The sequence below is a fragment of the Ostrea edulis genome, chromosome 2 (genome assembly GCF_947568905.1).
Source record: "Ostrea edulis chromosome 2, xbOstEdul1.1, whole genome shotgun sequence".
NCBI lineage: Eukaryota > Metazoa > Mollusca > Bivalvia > Ostreida > Ostreidae > Ostrea > Ostrea edulis.
The window spans coordinates 31,436,503-31,457,481 of record NC_079165.1 but is presented as its reverse complement, the minus strand read 5'-3'; the positions used below and the strand labels follow the sequence as shown (position 1 = coordinate 31,457,481).

Sequence of the window (20,979 nt, the reverse complement as noted above, 5' to 3'; positions counted from 1 at the left end):
TCACTGTTCCTTGGTTGAAGCATCTAAACATATAGGTGATTGTCATGTACCGTAACTCTTAATTTTCCACTTTAGACATGATCCCTAGTGTTTAAAAAATTATGGAAAATAGAAGGGGAGACATCAGTTTTAGTGTGTTAAAACAGTTTTTCCAAGCTGCTGATTAAAACTACATCCCCTTCCCTTGTCAGTCTTCAGGATTAAAAGAAAGGAATCAGTGGCTTTATCGCAATTCACCTTTGAATTAGAACGCTTTGGCCGATATAGTATTGCGTTGTGTGATGACACAATTGAATCTGTTTGTAATACAATTGCGAAATGCAACAGAAACTCTCATTGGTCCATATGTATAAGTCCGCCCAAATTCCCTTATACGGGAGTAGTCAGCATTTGAAAACATGACGGCCAGATGCTAGATGAAAAAAAAAACTTCAAAGGAAGAAAGAGAAAAAGTTGTATTCTTGTGTTGTTGTCTCATAAATGTAATATAAAAAAAATTCCTAACATATTTTCCTACTATACTTGTGTCCAAACTTACCTTCAAATATTTATTAAAGCCCCATACGACCCAAAGACTCGATCACAGCTTTTGATGATTTCATTCGTAGACGTAGCCATGTTAGGTAGCCAGTCAATTCGAATCCCGGTTCATTTCCATATTGGCACAATAGTATCTAGATGTGTACTAATACCCCACAAATATTTTAGCTAAATTGTTTAAATAATATACCACCCCAATCCTATTAAATGATAATTATTCAAATAGCTAAACTCACGGCAGTGCGGCTTTCATTAGTCATGAGCGGTCGCGCCGGCCGGTCTCCATCTAATGTCCTTATGTAGCATATTCGTTCATCTACAGCTTATTTTACCTTTACAAAAACTGGTACAAAAATGTTTTAATTTTTATTAATTATTCGTGTTGATAATAAATGAAGAGCGAATACATAACTTACAACCGATTTTATCAATAGATACCAATAGCAAGAGTTCGAATTGACCGGCTACCTAACATGGCTACGTCAACAAACGAAATCATTTGAAGCTGCGAGTTTTCGGGTGGTGTGTGGCTTTAATGAATATTTGAAGGTATGTTTGGACGCAAGTATATAGTAGGAAAATATGTTAAGATTTTTTTATATTGAGTTTATGAGACAGCAACACAAGAATACACCGATTTCAGGCCTCAACCGTCCGCAGCTTTTTGTGACCCGTAAATCAAAGGTTTTTATAAGAGGTGGATCTTTTCAGAGAGCTATGTACAGTTCTCCAGCTACACTGAATCCGCTCGAGAAAGTGGGTGGGCTGTAATCGGCCAATGAAAACTCTTGCTGTATTACATCTAAGGATTTCTAGTCAACTCGTACCCTGACCGACTCATACCCAGGTCAACTCGTACCCAAAAGGTCAACTCGTACCCAAAAGGCAAAAGTCAACTCGTACCCAAGAATCTGCCCATAATGCAATATATCTATGCGCATATAAGTGACATATCGCTTAGGTACGAGTTGTCATCAATTGAAGAGGAGGAGTCAACTTGTAACCAGATTCTTGGGTACGAGTTGACTTTTGCCTTTTGGGTACGAGTTGACCTATTGGGTACGAGTTGACCTGGGTACGAGTCGGTCAGGGTACGAGTTGACTTGACTCCCATCAAACATGTCATTCAAATTGTTCAATCGTCTCATTCAATTGTGTCGTCACACAACGCAATACTATATCGGGTAAAGCGTTCTAATTCAAAGGTGAATTGCGATAAAGGGACATGGACACAATTTGAGCTGAAAATTTTCAAATTTTATTTTTTCCATTTTTAATGTTTCAAATGCTTAACTAAGGTATTTCTAATGGTCAGCAACAATTTGAATGTCAGTTGTCAAGGTACATGGGAGATACAAAGCGACAATTCTTTGTTATGTAAACAAGGCTTGTGCCCCGTTTTTGTTTACATATAAGCTATATATATACACCAGTAAAAGTTCGTTTAAAGCAGATTTTTCAATTTACAAGTTAATTCTGAACATATTTCAATAGTTTCTATACCATGTACATACTATAGAGTCCTAAATATGCGCAAAGGAATTCATTATCATGTAACTAACCATAATAAAATTACATACTTTTATTTTTATATTGCTGAAATACATGTTAAAACTCTTGATCAATAGACCACTTTGCGAATTAATGATATTCACATGATTTGACGCCCACGAGTCATTTTGCGATATTAACATAATGATTATGTACTCGTGTAAAATAAGGAATCCATATGAAATGGAGTTTCTTTACATTCTAAAAGTTGACGGTACTACTGTTAGGGCAAGCTTAGCTACATATAAACAAGAGGTACTGTGAGCAATGCTCACTAAGAATACCCCCCGCTTACCCCTATCTCCCAAAGGGTGTTGGTAATAGGTATAAACTACCTCTTTTCTGAGTGTAAAAAACAAATGGCATGACAAACCGAACCATATTGCTACTTCGATGTCCAGTGCGTGTGACCTTTGACCTTTTGACCCCAAAATCGATAGGGAACATCTTCATTCCATGGGTAGTCCATATGTATGATATGGTGACTGTAGGTGGAAAGGATAACGGTTTAGAGCCCGGAAACCATATTGCTACTTCGATGTCCAGTGTGCTTGACCTTTGACCTTTTGACCCCAAAATCGATAGGGAACATCTTCATCCCATGCGTAGTCCATATGTATGATATGGTGACTGTAGGTGGAAAGGATAACGGTTTAGAGCCCGGAAACCATATTGCTACTTCGATGTCCAGTGCGTGTGACCTTTGACCCAAATCCATAGGGAACATCTTCATCCCATGGGTAGTCCATATGTATGATATGGTGACTGTAGGTGGAAAGGATAACGCTTTAGAGCCCGGAAACCATATTGCTACTTCGCTGTCCAGTGCGCTTGACCTTTGACCTTTTGACCCCAAAATCGATAGGGAACATCTTCATCCCATGGGTAGTCCATATGTATGATATGGTGAATGTAGGTGGAAAGGATAACGCTTTAGAGCCTGGAAACCATATTGCTACTTCGCTGTCCAGTGCGCTTGACCTTTGTTCTTTTGACCCCAAAACCGATAGGGAACATCTTCATCCCATGGGTAGTCCATATGTATGATATGGTGACTGTAGGTGGAAAGGATAACGCTTTAGAGCCCGGAAACCATATTGCTACTTCGATGTCCAGTGCACTTGACCTTTGACCCCAAAATTGATAGGGAACATCTTCATCCCATGGGTAGTCCATATATATGATATGGTGACGGTAGGTGGAAAGGATAATGCTTTAGAGCCCGGAAACCATTGCGTCTACAGACGGACGGATGGACGGACAGACAGACGGACAACCCGATTCCAGTATACCCCCCCACAACTTGTTGCGGGGGGTATAATAGAGGATTTTTTTTTCACAATTTCAATTGCATTTCTGTAGACTTGCTTTGTTTCAGTGTAATAAACAATTTATTGCATGATAGTGAGGGAGATATGAAGATCTATTCACCCAAGAAAATTCACATTCTCCTCAGGCTTTGCCCTCACTATCATGCAATAAATGTAGATATGGAATAAGTGCAGCAGGACTTTTCAGATTCAATGTTTAGGTTTAATTCTTATGAACAAAAATATAACATAAATGGGCATTGTGGTTTTGCTGGAATGTTCACCAAATTTGCAAATAATTTGGTCATCAAGTTTAACAACAAACTTGTTGCCCTTCCAAGTCAAGTCTACGTGCAAATATAATAGAAATCTGCCCTTTTACCTTTCATGGCCTTTTCTACATCAATTTCAATTGCCATGTCACAATATGGAGGAAAACCTGTAAAAAGAAATCTCTATTACGAAAATAACCAAGGAATTTGTAATCAAAGTGGGAAAAGTCTACCAAACAACGTACTAGTATACCTATACACTGTACAAAGAATACTCCAGACAGCAACATATAGTTAAATAAGTCATTTTGTGTCTACATCTATGTATAGTGAAATCAGTCCAACTTAACTCACTGTAGGTGCGTTAGACATACACAACCTTTGAGCCAAAAAAAGCTTTTAATGTTTCTCCATTAAAAAGAGGACTGCTATTGATGGATTTCATATTTGTAAATCATTGAATTAGAAAGCTTCACTATAATATCAAAACATTGGTTCTTTTTTCCAATATGGAAATTCTTACCACTAAGATTTAATGATGATTTAAAAATCATTTTTGTCTGCTGTTTTTATTCTTTTAGCTGTTTTTAACAACTTTCATTTTCATATCTAAAATTTTGTTTGTGTACTGATATTACTGTACTTTCACAATCAGACACATTCTAGGAAATCAGCAGCTTCTGAAGATCAGTGTAGAGCACTCGATCCTTATAATTTAAATATTGGTGAAAATGAAATAAACCAAAAATTCATCATCAACGAAAATATGATGCTCCAAGCAGATACTGTAAATTCGTAAATATATGCAAGGAATTCATTATTACGTAATTTCGTGAGAAATAAAATTACACGCTTTTATTTTTATATTGCTAAAAATGGACCAAACATAAATTCATGATCATGCGATTTGAAGCCTGAGGGGCATTTTGCGATATTACGCACTCATGTAAAATAAGAAATGTTTATAAGAAATACTGCTGTTACCTGAGGTATTAATCACGTGACATATTATAATGGTTATAACGAGGTCAATACCAGGTATATAGTATACATGGCTAACACTTGCTCACAAGTAAATTTATGACATTTTCTAAGAAGTGTATAGTGTATAGAAGTGTATACTGAATACATGGTCGTTCAATGTGTAAAATGTAATTCTTTGGATGAAAATCTGACAGACCAGGCTCCAGGGCCATGAAACTTTGACCAGTTCACTTTTGATCTCCAGTTTCCCTTTCTCATTATGCGTCCCTTTTACGAAATGAAGACTTGGGTCAAAGGTGAGCTAGTCTAAGTTTTATGACTCTAGAGCCAGACCAACATCAGTCCATCATAATTTTGTTTCCAGAGAGCTATAATTGGACAATAAGCACAAATGACATGTGTATCTGTGATTACTGCATATATATATACTTACCACTTCGGACTCCCCTTTCCCCTTGTGCAAAATGAATATGTGTTCTTCCCATTTTGGATATTCCCTAAAATTGAAGTAAAAAAAAACAAACAATTTTTACCACAATTTCTTGATTTATTTGATAATGTCGGATTGTGGTAGATATGCTTGATTTATTTGATAATGTTGGATTGTGGTGGATACCAGACTTACTTGATTTATTTGATGTCGGATTGTTGTGGATACCAGACTTGATTTATTTGATAATGTCGGATTGTGGTAGATACCAGACTTACTTGATTTATTTGATAATGTCGGATTGTGGTGGATACCAGACTTGATTTATTTGATAATGTCAGATTATGGTGGATACCAGACTTATAGGGCTGGGACGATTCAGGGTTAGCTCGATTCGGTTCGGTTTCGATTCAGAACAGCACGGTTTGGTTATTTTCGATTCGGTTCATGTTAGGTCCAATTTATCTAATGACACCACAAAAATTAACAATTTTAATGAGTAGCATATTTGATTTGATTTAATTCAAGTTATATAACTATATGTTGTCATTTGTAAACATCATATCTATTCATAATGGCATTTTATAACTTTGATAGAAAAAAGAAAACACTGACAGTCTATCAAAATTTGTTATATTAATGTGCTGCATAAGTTTTGGATTATTAAACAAATCTATAGTGAATCTAAAATGTATATGATATTGTTTTCATTGATATGCAAAAATTCAACAATTCTATCAATTGAGAGTCTTTGAAAATCTCTCCTTTATTGATTTACTTCTCTCATGTTAACTGTCAAATCTGTGTCATTACCTACGATGTTGATTTCACTCCACCACTGACAGAAATGCTATATGTCATGTAAAGATAAACTGCAATGATCTTACGGACCATATTCTGTTGGTATCTGAGTGGTGAAAATGCTAACTCTTAACACAGTAGTGATTTAAATCTCCGTTGCATAAAAAACCACATGTTTTCAACATCACTCGGACACCATATTTGTTGTTTTGGTGTAAGTAAAATCTAAACCGAACCGAACCGAAATCCAGAATTTGTAATCGGTGCATCGAATCGAATGGTATGAATCGCGGTGCACCGAAATTTTCGGTGCACCGCACAGCCCTACAGACTTACTTGATTTATTTGATGTCGGATTGTGGTGGATACCAGACTTGATTTATTTGATAATGTCGGATTATGGTGGATACCAGACTTGATTTATTTGATAATGTTGGATTATGGTGGATACCAGACTTGATTTATTTGATAATGTCGGATTATGGTGGATACCAGACTTACTTGATTTATTTGATAATGTTGGATTGTGGTGGATACCAGACTTACTTGATTTATTTGATAATGTTGGATTGTGGTGGATACCAGACTTGATTTATTTGATAATGTCAGATTATGGTGGATACCAGACTTACTTGATTTATTTGATAATGTCGGATTATGGTGGATACCAGACTTACTTGATTTATTTGATCATGTCGGATTGTGGTGGATACCAGACTTGTATTACATTGACATTTATAAGTTTCTAGTGAGCTAAAAAAATATTAAATTTTCATGTCCTGATAATACCCCCCCCCCCCAAAGAAAAAAATGTGACAAACATATAAAATGAAATTCCTTGGTGTAAAAAACATGTTTGCATGAAAATTTACAATGTCATAGACCAGATACTGATTGGACAACATCTTCAATTTCCTTGTAACTGTGTTTCCTGGCTTGCAACATGGTTATTTTTAAATGTAATTACACACTAGCTGTTGCATGTTTAGGAACCATCAAAAATTTATCAAAAAGGAAATTTTTGCTACATCGATAGTGTACGTCATATCAGGTAACATGCCAAGGAACTAGGATAAATTGTATAGAAGAGGACACATTTGAAAAACTTCCGATGTCCATAGGCCACAAGGCACACCTGAGTGTATCCTCTATGCTGTATGCATTTACTTTTCTTGGCAAGAGAGAGAGAGAGAGAGAGAGAAAGAGAGAGAGAGAGATTGTATTACATTTTGTTATTGCAATTATAATATAAAAACACAATACAGGTACTAAAAGACATTGTTACATATTGAAATTTGAATTAACCATCAAAGTCATTCATGTTGGGTACAGCCATAATTATTAAAGAATGCACAATGTTAATCTAATTCATGTCGTGTTGTAACCTATAATTGTTACAGAATGCACAATGTTAATCTAATTCATGTCGTGTTGTAACCTATAATTGTTACAGAATGCACAATGTTAATCTAATTCATGTCGTGTTGTACCCTATAATTGTTACAGAATGCACAATGTTAATCTAATTCATGTCGTGTTGTACCCTATAATTGTTACAGAATGCACAATGTTAATCTAATTCATGTCGTGTTGTACCCTATAATTGTTACAGAATGCACAATGTTAATCTAATTCATGTCGTGTTGTACCCTATAATTGTTACAGAATGCACAATGTTCATGACATGCTGCAGCAGTCAGTGTAGCCTCAGTTACAAGCCAGGTTAAATGACTGTTCCATTTCAACATCTCTCGCCAAATTAAATGTCTCTATGGTGTCCAAAAAAGAGCAGGCGGTACATCAAGAAACACCAGAGACTCCAAAACTGGTCCAAGCAATTTCATAACATTCACTAGCTTCCATGATTGAATCGCCATCAAAATAAGCCTTAAACTTATAAACAGAAATTTAACAATTCTAAAAAACAAGTATACACAATATAGTTAAACCAGACAAAACAAAACAAGAGGCCTATGGGCCACATCACTCACCTGAATCACCCTGGCCCTTCCCTTGTTCATCTGTTGTGATTTTAAAGTTTTATCAATCATTATTCCCATGAAAAATTTTGACCCTATATTGTAGCCCCAAAGAATCACATCATAACTGAAAATGAATTCGCATAATAAAGAGTTGCCTCAACACTAATGTGACTAACATAATCTTGCTGTTCTGCATAAATCCAAGGTCACAAGGTCATAGATCATGGTATGATATGAAAGACCTTGTCGTAAGAAATACGTATACAAAACAAGAAAGCTCTATCTTAAATAAATCAGGAGATATTGAATACGTAAGATTTTTATTAAAAGTAGGTCAAACTTCAAAGGTCAAGACCACAAGGTCAAATACAACCAAAGTATAACAAGGTCTTGTCATAAAGAATTTATAAACAAAATGTCAAAGCCCTACCTTAAATAGTTCAGGAAATATTGAATTCAAACTCCAAGGTCAAAAGATCAAACACCATTGTGTCACAAGGTCTTGTCATAAAGAACCTAAAAACAAAATATGAAAGCCCTACCTTAAATAGTTACAGATATACTCAATAGGTTATGATTTCTTAAAAGTAGGTAAAACTCCAAATTCAAGGGCACAAAGTCAAAGGACATGATATGAAATGAAAGCTCTTGCCATAAGAAATTTATATACAAGATATGAAAGATCTACCTTACATATGTACATATTGTATAAGTCAGATTTTTATCAAAAGTAGGTCAAACTTCAAGGTCACAAGATCACACACCATTGCATCACATGAAAGGTCATACCATAAAAATGTATATACAAAATATGAAAGCCTTAGCTTAAATAGTTCAAGAGATATTTTAGAAGATTTTCCCTATATATCAGCATATGTAAAACTTTTGTGGCCCCACCCTACCCCTAGGGGGAATGATTTTAACAAATATGAATCTGCACTATGCTAAGAAATGTTCATGTAAATGTAAACTTTTCTGGCCCAGCCTTGAGAAGATTTCTAAAGATTTCCCCTATATATTTGCATGTGAAAATCTTATCCCCTATTGTGGCCCCACCATACCTACTGGGGCAATGATTTTTAACAAACTTGAATTTGCACTATCCCAGGAAGCTTTCAAGTAAATTTGAACTTTCTGGCCCAGTGGTTCTTAAGAAGATTTCCCCTACACAATCGCATGTAAAACTTTATTCCCCTATTGAAACCCCACCCTAACCCAGGGGACAATGATTTTAACAAACTTGAATCTGTACTATGCCAGAATTAGCTTTCATGTAAATTTCAACTTTCCTGGACCAGTGGTTTTTGAGAAGATTTTAAGATTTTCACTATATATTCGCATGTGTAACTTTGATTTTCTATTGTGGCCCCACCCTACTCCCAGGAGGGGGTCATGATTTTAATAAATTCAATCTCCACGATGTTAGGAAGCTTTCATATAAATTTCAACTTCCCTGGCCCGGTGGTTCTTGAAAAGATTTTTAAATGACCCACCCTAATTTTGCATTTTCATGATTATCTCCCCTTTGGAGGATGCATGGCCTTTCATTTGAAAAAGCTTTATTCTCCTTCACCCAAAGATGCTCTGTGCCAAGTTTGATTAAAATTGGCCCAGCGGTTATGGAGAAGACAAAAATATGAAAAGTTTACGGACAGACAGACGGACAAAATGTGATCAGAAAAGCTCACTTGAGCCAGCTAAGAACAACCAACCACCATACAATATGGTCTAAAACCTATGAGTTTATAAGGACTTCATCTCCTGGACCCTCACTGGGCATTGCCCTGGACCTACTCAGGGGGCCTCAACAGTTCCCCATATTTCCTGACTTTTTTATCCTGATTTAGACTTCAAATTTTACTTTGCTTCCAACTTGTATGCTTACTATACATATGACTTGTGTGTTGCCTGCAAGACATAGCCAAACTTCAATGTATCACAATACTTGCAGCCTTGTTTTAAAACTGTCCTAGTTGGTCTGATATCATGTACCCTCCACCAAGCACAATTGAAAAGGTAGTGGATACAGTTTGCTTGGCTTTTTGACCCAAAAATATGGTAGATAGGTTTTTGTCATCCCATATGGCAAGTCTGTGTGTGAAGTTTGGCAATTTAAAGTAAAACGGAAAATCACTTATGGCCTTAAAAACTCTTTATTAAATGTTGCTTTCCACTTTAGGCACAAAGATAGTTTTTCTATCTTATTGTCCAGTATGCTTAACCTTTCAACCCAAAAACAGTATGGATCACCTTCATTTCAAGGTCAGTCTGAGTATGTGTAAAGTATGATGGCTCTAAATGAAAAGAGAAATCTCTTTCATTCAATTTCTCAGAATGTTTAATGTGTGCTTCTTTTCGTGATATCCATGCATTCCTTTCAGTCTTATATTTGCATTACACAGTGAAAGAATCAACAGTATACACGTATGTGTAAACACAAGTGGAAGTGAAGACAAGGAAGTGACTTCTTTGTATCATATATATAAGCAGATAAGAGAACTTTAGATTCTGAAATATATACTACTTCCATGTTGTATTTACATGCATCAAGAAGTTTTAACATTAAAAAAAAACAACCCACTTTAGTTAAGATTAAATAAAAGAATGAAGAGACCACACTCTTCAATATAAATGTATGACACACACCAAGGAAATTGATATAGTAATTAAGGAAATTGAAGGTAACACAAGGTTGTGAAATTATCTATACACATAATAGTGAATTTGTAGTTTGCAAGCTGTAGCTGCACTGTTACAACAAAAACATTTCCTAACAGTAAACGCTCTGTGACCTCATACAACAATACAGACGTAAACAAAAGGGGACAATACAGTGAAGTATGGATATCAAGAGATGTCTTCACCCCATCAGCGAGCTCGGGGGATCAATCTCGAGATCATGCCACGACCTGTCACACCTCTTTTTCGATGTGATCAAAAAACCAATTGTAAGTACCGTAATTGGTCTGCATCTTCATTTGGTCCCAGTCTGTCACTTGACATAGATAAAAATTCAACGCTTACTTCCTTCTTTTAAAACATCATTTCAATTTGTAAACATCCTGTGTCTGTAGTGTAGCCTGGTATTATTGTTAAAAAGAAAGTTATTGGTATCAGACTTACGGCACCATGAGAGAAGCAACTGTTAATGTAGGTATTTTCATTGTAATTTATATACACTGTATGTATACTAGTTAGCCACCTATTTTTGACACTCTCCTCATTAATTAACATTTGGTTGTAACCTCAAACTACACCATTATATGACATAGGAGATTTTTTTCAACAGTGAACTGAATTTATTTCTTATTACAGAGGTTCGTGAAGGATTATTGTACAGATAAGTTAACAAGAGCAGTGTACTGCCCATCAACTGTCCACTGCTTGTATCCACAGAGTATCATTATAATACAGATAACATATAGATACATACTGCAGGTTACATTACAAATAAAATACATGTATTTGCCAATTCACAATTTACAAAGGATACCATATAGCCATTTTTTTTATGGGTATATGATTTCAGCAATTTCCAAAGTTTCATCAAAATCTCTATATCTGAGTACATCAGTATACGCTATACATTGAATAAATAAACATTAATTCATCAACATTTTTTCCACCAAAATTAATATCATATCTTGTAGACCCAAATCTGTCAAATTTGTGTCCTGCCAAAAAACCTGACTTTATGGTACAGATCTAGAGAGACATCCTCCCCAGAAGTTATGACTTAATAGGAAGTTACAGTATATCTACTCTAGGTGTCTATGTGTATAACACTAAAATTCATGAAGAATATTCAGTATTCTCAAAATTCAAGATCCAGATGATGTTAGTCAAAACATGACACATCATACACGTATATACTGATACTTGTAAATTCTGAACTTTTCATCCATTACTATAGTAATTCCAGTTTTTTGTGGTAAATCTTGCAAACTCCATTTTCATGACTTCAAGGGGTGTTGAGGATTCAATTCATTTATGCCAAGATTATCTCGGTGGTTATTTGAGTTCAGCTATATCAGCACAGTCATAAACTTTAAGATTGTGTCACAGGGAAAGGTGTGCCTTGTATAAATCAATCTTACAGCTAAACTGGGTTTTCTTATTACAAACAATGTACAGGAAGGACTTCCTGCAGCCCATTAAAAACAAACACTGCAAACAAAGTATCTATACACGTATACTCAATACCCTCTGCATGGAAGAGAGATTACACTAATTGTATTTATCAGAGGTACATACGCTCCAATTCTTAATCGCTAGACTTCAATAAAGATATAAATTCTATTATGGTATTTTATGAATAAAAGGAAAATAACCCTATTTCAATATGCGTAAAAATAAACTATGGTTGTAGAGATACAGATAAAAATAGTTTCAAAAGACAGCTTGTCATTTTAAACACTTTCCAAAACAAGCCCAGTGCTGACCACATGACTGTCTTATTAGCATATACCATGTGCTATTTCCCCAGCAATTCTTGGATCAGTACATACTATCTAATTACCCTCTAGTTTTTTTAACACATGATCTAGCATAACGAATTCCGTGTGATTGCTACGTCTTTACTCCTATATCTACAGTTAATGAACTCGATGTCAAAACGTACCAATGTCATTGTTTTCTTTCCTACCGCGTGCGAAGAAAGCGCAGGCAATGCATACATTATACAAATACGGTCAACAGATCCATAATCGCTATAATAGATACATTATAGGATTAAACATTCTTTCTGAAGAATTTATCGATGTGTAAACTCCGGACATTTTACTCAAAAACTGAATAAAAGTTTCGCACTTTTATGTTAAGTTTGTGAGTAAAATGCCCGGAGTTTACACATCGATAAATTCTTCAAAAAGAATGTTTGATTCTTATAATTCCAATTCATTCACTTTATTAACAATTGCAAAAATTTGAATAGTTTCCCCGCACTATGTTATTTGTTTTCAGGCGTGTATGAATACATCACGTTTTCGGATTTATTGATGTATAAACTCTTGTTCAGTTTTATTTTTGTCCAATCAAAACAACTGTAATAAATAACATTGGAATTATTATACAAATACGGTCAACAGATCTAATATGTATACGGTGTGACCGTTGGACCGAGCGAAGCATGTAATGGTCATTGGAGTGTCCCAAGTGGTAATCATAATTCCGTTAAGTACGGTAGATTATGAGATAATTTAAAAATATATATTTTGAATGAAATTTTCCTTGCGCTAAACACCCAGTAACATCTCAATATTAAAAGGGTTTATATGGGGACAACAGTTTTACAGGATCCGCCTATTCATTGAACGCGGGAAATAAAACGTAAGGCGACGTAAACTGTGCCTTGTGACGTCACATTTAGCCTCGACTTTTTTCTCTTTATCAAAGCAAACAATTATAAACAACAATAATACATTCCGTATGCAATAAGAAAGGCCGTTAAAACTAAACAAAATTAACCAATAAATTCAAAATGGTAAAAAAGTAACCGTTATTTTATCGTATATTCTTATTCAAAGAAACTCATGAACTCGTTCATCTATTTAGTCGTATTACGGTTTTATATGTACTTATTTGCTAAAACCTGTTACAATGATAATTATACTATTCACTTTGAACAAACTGAGTGTTTAAATTACGAATTGCACGTCAGAGTCTTCTATTATTGCATTCAAAATAAAACACAAATAACTGTTGAAGCAGGTAATGAAAAAATAAATGGCAGCGCCCATATGGATCACGAAAATTTCAGTGAACGTATATAGAGATTATCTCTTTTTCTTTTACTGATTTTGACTTTTTTCTTTTACATACGTGTTACCTTTAGAGCCTTGCTTCGCGGACAGGCCTTCGACCCGTCCGAGCTTTGCTCGGTATAATTGCTATAATATAGATACATTATACAAATACGGTCAACAGATCTATAATTGCTATAATATAGATACATTATACAAATACGGTCAACAGATCTATAATCGCTATAAAAGATACATTAACCATTTTAGGTTGGAAACAATCTTTTTTTAAATAATTCGTATGTATGTAACTTTATGTAATAAAGCAAATAGGAAACCATGCAAAAGGGTATGAATTTATGCTTCATAACCAAATAAAAGAGGTTTATGAATTTATGTATCGACCATAACATTGATCTGCTTCGATCGATCACTTTTAAATCATGTCGAATGGAATTGAACATCATTATTGTCAAGATATTTTAGACAAAATGATTGGGAACAATTTCTTAAAACTTAGAATGCCCTCTCCTATCATGTTTATGACCTAAACTTTAAATCGGCATGCAAAATCCTGATGTGACAATGCTTTAATACAATATGACAAACTACATTAATCATGTTCTTTATTCAGAAGAAATACAGTATGGGTATATTATAAATTAATTCATAACTTCAAATTAGAAAAACAGCTTTGGGCAAATCTAATACTATAGGCAAAATTGTTTTCCAATTTCAATGGATGAATTTATGGGGAGGAAATTTCCCTGTAAACAATAAATATATGTATAAAATTTCTACATATTTTCCTTTCCATTTTCTCAATAACTGTCATTATTAATCTCTATACTTTGCCACTCAGATGACCTCAGGGAACTTAAGTTGTTTGAAGTGTTAGAACTTTTATAGGGCATATTAAACATAGTGTATATATACACTACAGTGTTCCAAACAACATGTGTCGTCTGCAGGGTACCCAACAGACAGATGTGGACAAACACCAGACAAAGTGTGACAATCACTGACTGAACTACTTTCCAATGTGAAGAGACAAATAAAAAAAGAAAGAAAGTGGAATGCATTACTGAATGACAGATTGTGTTAGAGTCTCTCTTCTACATTATAATTACAATGTTATATTTGCAAAAGATGATTTCTTTATAATTTTTTTGTTTTCCGAAACCAAGACAATGATATATACCTCTGATTTAATGGTTTCCCAGTTTCTACTTCGCGTGCCATGTAAAGCACATCGCACTTGTGTGGCATGAGTTACAAGTGTCAGTTCCGGCTTGGGTATCTGTTAATAATGCATAAAAATACTTTAATATTGGTGATGTTTTGTGCATAAAATTAATATATATTTTAATTAAATGACTAAATCATTATGACCGTTAGAATCACAATAAAGTGCAGCTAGTATAGATATTTTAAAACAGCTGCTATTGTCACTCAGATAAAAGTCAAACACTTTTATCATGTATATTGTTCCCATTTATAATTTTGAGTGAAAATGTGGTATTGGCATCTTTAAAAAATACACACTATGATAATAAAGTATGTACCAAGAATTTCATACAGATAATGAAGAGTAACAAGCATTTGATAAAACTAAAAAAATAGTGCACTGTGTAATGTATAATGCCTTACCTTAATAGAATGACCCTGTGTGGCCTTAATTTGTAGTTTTAGACCTTCTTTGAGACTAAACCTTTTCTTCCCATCATTCTTAACAATCCTTCTGACATCAGCCTCTGTTTTGTTGCTGGCTTCATGCAGCTCCAGGATTTCCTCCACATCAACATACCCATCTGCAATTGGATTTATACATGAGCCATTAGTGTTGTGGTCAGTGATTGCCTGTACTGAAACATGATCCTGCACAGAACACAGGCTTTTGTGGAAAAAACGGGTATTTGTAATTAAATATCCAGTGATATAATAACTTGAAAATCATAAAGAGTTAATATATATATATAGTTACAGTAAACTAAATATTCATTGAATTTCACAAATACATGTACTGCATGTTTTAATGATTATGTTTTTGGTAATTTGTTGCATTCCTAACATTAATGAGGTATGTCAGCGTAGTAGCAGCAGTCAGTTGGTAGGTGGAACTCCTGAAGACAAAGAAATTAGGGGGACGAAAGTGTGTGACGAAGTTCTCAAATCCTGTTGTCAGATTAGTCAAAAAAATCAACACGCGCCATACTGTCATTCCACCTATAGCTATCGAGTGGCTCTCATGACCCCAATTGATAAAATAGATGATAGAATATACAATGTAAATGTCACATAGCAAGAAATGAGTTAATTCTTATGGATCTGCTATCCTCCCAAATATTTTGAATTTAAATATGTAGCTTTGGTTTTAGAATCTGCTGACTAAATCTTTCATGTCAAAATCATGTCAACCTCAAGTGAAGCCATTACTTATCATAACAGGAAGGGAGAAATGTAATGGACTCAAACGGACTTCGAACCTTGGCCCCCTGAATCTCTAATCAGGTGCTCTACCAACTGAGCTATCTGTCCACTGGCGATCGAACCCGGCTGACCGCTACATTACCATAGATCAGGCCCTGGAACTGACAGATGAAAATGCTCGCCAGGGGATAAAGATTCTCAGGGTTGATGTCTTCAAAGAGTGAAGACATGTCTAAGAATTTAGAAAGGAATGTGTAGAGATCCAAGGGGCCCTGGATTTGAGTCCTGGTCTGGTCATTTTCATTTTTTCCCTTCTTGTTACAATATCAAATCTTATCCTTCAGTTCAATTAAATCATGGGTAGTCCGACGTTTCGGCCCAAAATTTGGACACTTCAGCCCAAAAAATTAGATATTTGGGCCCAAATTTTTGAGACACTTTGGCCCAAGACATTTTGGCCGATTTTTTTTTTGTATGAGACACTTCGGCCCATATTTTTCATTTTGCTAACATCACCCATATTATTGCGTTTCCACAACATTATAGTAAATTGACACTGCGGCCCAAATGTTAAATAATGACATTCATGGATCAATTCCTTTGGATTTGATATAATTTGTTTTTAATTCTTCATTATATTGATTATCTGTTTGTGTTTTAATTGCTTGTATCAACCATAATGAAGTTTCTACAACTTTACAGTACGTCAACACTTCGAATTTGGTCCAAATGTAAAATAAAGACATTCATCAATCAATTCCTTCGGGTTTTAGGTATCTTGTTTTATTTCATCATTATATTGGTTACCCGTTTGTGTTGTAATTGTGTAGAATCGGTATGATTGAAGTGAAGCCTGGTGAAACGCGGTAATTGTTAAAAAAACACGCACGGTTTGGCACGCACCTTCGTGTACCCCCAGATAAGTATGAGGAGCTAACTATGAGCAGTTTGAGAGAAGCCATTTGACATTCAATCCATATCATTTCGTTGCTTATCATTCCTTAGTTGCTGTTAGAACAAGAAAGATGTCAGGTGAGACTTTAACTTTCATTATAAATAGTATGTATATGTTATAAGGATGTATAAGTTTTCATTTTTCCCCAATAAAATTTCAATTCAAAACCACCAACACAAATTATCATCCTCCAAAAAATTTGGGCCAAACTGTCTCAAAAATTTGGACCGAAACATCTGGAACGAAGTGACGATACATAAAAACCAATGGAATTGATCCATGAATGTCATTATTTAACATTTGGGCCGAAGTGTCTCAGGGCCAAAATGTCACTGGGCCGAAGTGTCAATTTATTATACTGTTGTGGAAATGCAATAATATGGGTGATATTTGCAAAATGAAAAATCAGGGGGCCGAAATGTCTTGGGCCGAAGTGTCTCAAAAATTTGGGCCGAAGTGTCAATGGGCAGAAATGTCTTTGGGCCAAAATGTCTGACATTCAAATCATGGTATTCTCTCGAACAATTGGACGTACTAGATCTCTTAAAGCAGACAACATGTACATATATAATCAAAATTTTGCTGACACTAAATGAATGTAATGACGAGTATCTAAAGCAAAAAGTCTTTCTTTTAATCTCTACTTGGGGTGTTGGTTACTATACCGAGCGAAGCTCGGACGGGCTGAAGGCCCATCCGCGAAGCAAGGCTCTAAAGGTAACACGTATACGTAAAATAAAAAATGAGAAAATCTGCAAATGAATACAGATAATCTCTATATACGTTCACTGAAAATTTTGTGATCCATATGGGCGCCGCCATTATGCTTTGTTCATTAGTTGCTTCTACAGTTATTCGTGTTTTAATTTTGAATGCCAAAAATACAAGACTGACGTGCAATTTGTAATTCAAACACCCAGTTTGTTAAAAATGAATGGTATGATTATTATTGTTACAGTCTTTAGCCAATCATCAAATAGAAAAACACTAATACGACTAAATAGATGAAAAAATTCATGAGTTTCTTTTAAATAAAAATATTATACAATATATTTACGCTTACTTTTTACCACTTTGAATTTATTGGTTAATTTTGTTTTGTTTTAACTGTCTTTTAAATTGCAAACGGGGTGTATTGTTGTTTATAATTGTTTGATTTGAAAGAGAAAAATGTCGAGGCTAAATGTGACATCACAATGCATGATTTACGTCAGCTGGCGTTATATTCCCCGCTTTAAATGAATAGGCAGATCCTGTAGAACTGTTATATCCCCCTTTAATATTTAGATGTTATTGGGCGTTTAGTGCAAGGAAAATTTCATAAATCATATATATTTTGAAATGAATTATTGTTTATAATTGTTTGGTTTGAAAGACGAAGAAAAAAGTCGAGGCTACATCTGACATCACTATGCATGGTTTACGTCAGCTGGTGCTATATTCTCCGCGTTAAAGGAATAGGCGGATCCTGTAATTATCCTCATAGATATCCTCCTTTGATACTGGGCGTTTAGTGCAAGGAAAATTTCATAAATAATACATATTTTTAAATGAATTGTAATTAACCGTACTGAACAGAATTATGACTATCACTTGGGACACGCCAATGACCATATCATGCTTCGCTCGGTCCAACGGTCACAGGTCGTATATGATAATATATATTAAATTTTAAAGGTTTGGTCATATATTTATTTTTTAAAAAATCACAAATTAAGTGTTAAAAGTATATAGTGTACCTTCTGAAACTTGTAGACCCCTGTTTAAGGCTTCATGGCGCAATATTTTGGCTAAAAAGTGTGAAAGTTGTGTATCTCCCATTACGAAAAGTATACAAAGTACATTTTGCAGAAAATATATCGAAAACGAAAGTAGGTCGAATTAGCCAATGTTCCGGTTTTATTCTGTTTATTGACATTGTAATGTTTTAAACTCTGAATATTTTGTTGTCGCATACTGTATGATACATATAACATATTAAATGTTGCCTGTAGTACAATAATGAATTAGGACATACCCCGTACCCTTCAACCCGGTTTGTTTCTACTCTTTTTTGTTTGGAGGGAATTTTTTTTAAAATACCCACATGACGTCACCTATCACTGCATCTGAAGCAGAACCTTAGCACAGGACCTTAGAAGGAAATTTCTAAGGGTATGGTAACGCTTAAATGTTTAATTAAACCGCTACATTTTCCATATGCATATATTTTGTCCGCACAATTATTTTAGGAATGTCAGTAGGCTGACTCTGAGTACAGAGTATAGTACTTAGCGTTGGTTAAACCTATAGGCCTAGTATTTAAAAATCCTCAGATTTTCTATGCACACAGTCACTGTGTACCTTAACTGAGACTGAAGTTAAGTCAAAGAGTTTTGTAAATAATATGGAATACGACATAATTGTCTTTTTTCACACGATAATTGGAGAATCTTGTTACAATGCGAGTTATCTCTCTTTCGTTACGGCGCCTTACCCTACGCAATGGGGCCCAAATGATTTGATTATCACTATCAGGATCATAGGTATTTTACAAACACAGATATTGTTTTGGGTAGGGGTTATCGAAATAGAAATCATCAAGTTTGATATATGGGTAAAAAAAAAACATCTGAAGCAAAATGCAATCCCTTCCAAATAAAGTGCAATATAATGTTGAAGGGAAAAAAAAGAAGAAATTGAAGAGTAGATCTCAATCTCTACCCAGAGTTATCGTTCCTTACACTCGCATATACGTCTGTTAACGTCTCAAAATAAGCAATGTTATTCCACATGTAAATCCACCTTTTTACGGCTAATAAAACTAAGAACTACTTTATAAAATATTGGGAAAATATAGGACAAGAAACTATTTGTAGATTTTTTCCCATTACTATATATTCTTCATGTACTTAGGTATAGGCCTGGTGCAATAGAACAACCCAATATCCACATTTCAACCCAAATCAATGCTTCTTGTGTCACAAAAAGACTTGACATCTGCTCAGTATTTATTTATTTATGTATATATTTGTAACTGAAGTCAAAACCATACTTTATTTGAGCATACGTGCCATTTTACAAAAATCTTGTAAAACCCTCGAGCCGTTGACAGAGGTGTAAGTGAGAGCAAGGAACGACAACTCTGGGTAGAGATTGAGTAGATCTATGAGGCTTTAATGAATATCAGATGGAGGACCTGAGACAATGGCACAATGCAAGAGCCTGGTTTGATATTGTGTAACACAACACCCCTCCCCCCCCCCCCCCCCCCCAATCTATGGATTAGATGGGTGGTTTCTGCACTGCATCACCATTTCACAAGGAAACAAATGGTATAAAAAAAAAATGTCAAATCTGGGACAAAGTAGGAGAATGCAATTAAATGTCATTTCTAAAATAAATGCTTAACTAATGGAAAGAAATTTCCATTTAAACCATGTATATTGTTCCTTAAAAGTTGCTATGAAATGGATTGAAGAGATGTTATGTGTAAATGTACATAAGAAGGAATTTCTGATAAGTGGAGAATAAATACAGAATGGATGAAAAATGTTCAAGGAATGGAAAATTAATGGAATTTGGGGATTTAAAAAGTAGGTTGTAAAATAAAGGCTCATATTGCAGTAGGGAGTGCGCTCTTTTTAGCTCACCTGAGCTAAGGGAGAGAGATTCAAGTGAGCATTTCTGGTCCGTAGTCTGTCCGTCTGTAAACTTTTACATTTTTTACTTCTCCAGAACCATTGGACCAATTTCAACCAAATTTGACAAAAAGCATCCTTTGGTGAAGGGCTTTCAAGTTTATTCAAATGAAGTGCCATGTCCTCTTCAAAAGGTAGATAATTACAAAAATGCAAAAATAGGGTGGGACCATTTAAAATCTTCTCAAGAACCACTGGGTCAGAAGAGTTGAAATTTACATGAAAGCTGACTGACATAGTGCAGATTTAAGTTTGTTAAAATCATGACCCCCAGGGTAGGGTGGGACCACAATTGGGGATCAC

The 20,979-nt window shown here is 34.9% G+C and overlaps 2 protein-coding genes across 4 annotated transcripts in view; one reads left to right on the top strand and one right to left on the bottom strand.

The window, feature by feature from the left end:
* Positions 1-18,891, bottom strand: part of LOC125680680 (tRNA 2'-phosphotransferase 1-like) — a 21,351-nt gene extending 2,460 nt beyond the window's left edge. For both annotated transcript variants that reach the window (XM_048920392.2, XM_048920393.2), the window contains exons 1-5: positions 18,736-18,891; positions 15,262-15,422; positions 14,813-14,911; positions 5,091-5,154; positions 3,784-3,840 (exon numbers count right to left, since the gene is read on the bottom strand). In XM_048920392.2, the coding sequence (XP_048776349.2) occupies positions 3,784-3,840; positions 5,091-5,154; positions 14,813-14,911; positions 15,262-15,422; positions 18,736-18,817 (463 nt within the window). In that variant the 5' untranslated portion in view covers positions 18,818-18,891. The remainder of the gene's footprint in view (positions 1-3,783; positions 3,841-5,090; positions 5,155-14,812; positions 14,912-15,261; positions 15,423-18,735) is intronic.
* The window catches only part of LOC125680675 (ras-specific guanine nucleotide-releasing factor RalGPS1-like), a 47,195-nt gene continuing 36,764 nt past the window's right edge, over positions 10,549-20,979 (top strand). Inside the window, exon 1 of one of the 2 annotated variants that reach the window (XM_048920373.2) lies at positions 10,549-10,818. In XM_048920373.2, the coding sequence (XP_048776330.1) occupies positions 10,711-10,818 (108 nt within the window). In that variant the 5' untranslated portion in view covers positions 10,549-10,710. Of the gene's footprint in view, positions 10,819-10,902; positions 11,021-20,979 lie in introns of those variants that run through there. The other variant, XM_048920377.2, reaches the window with a different exon arrangement.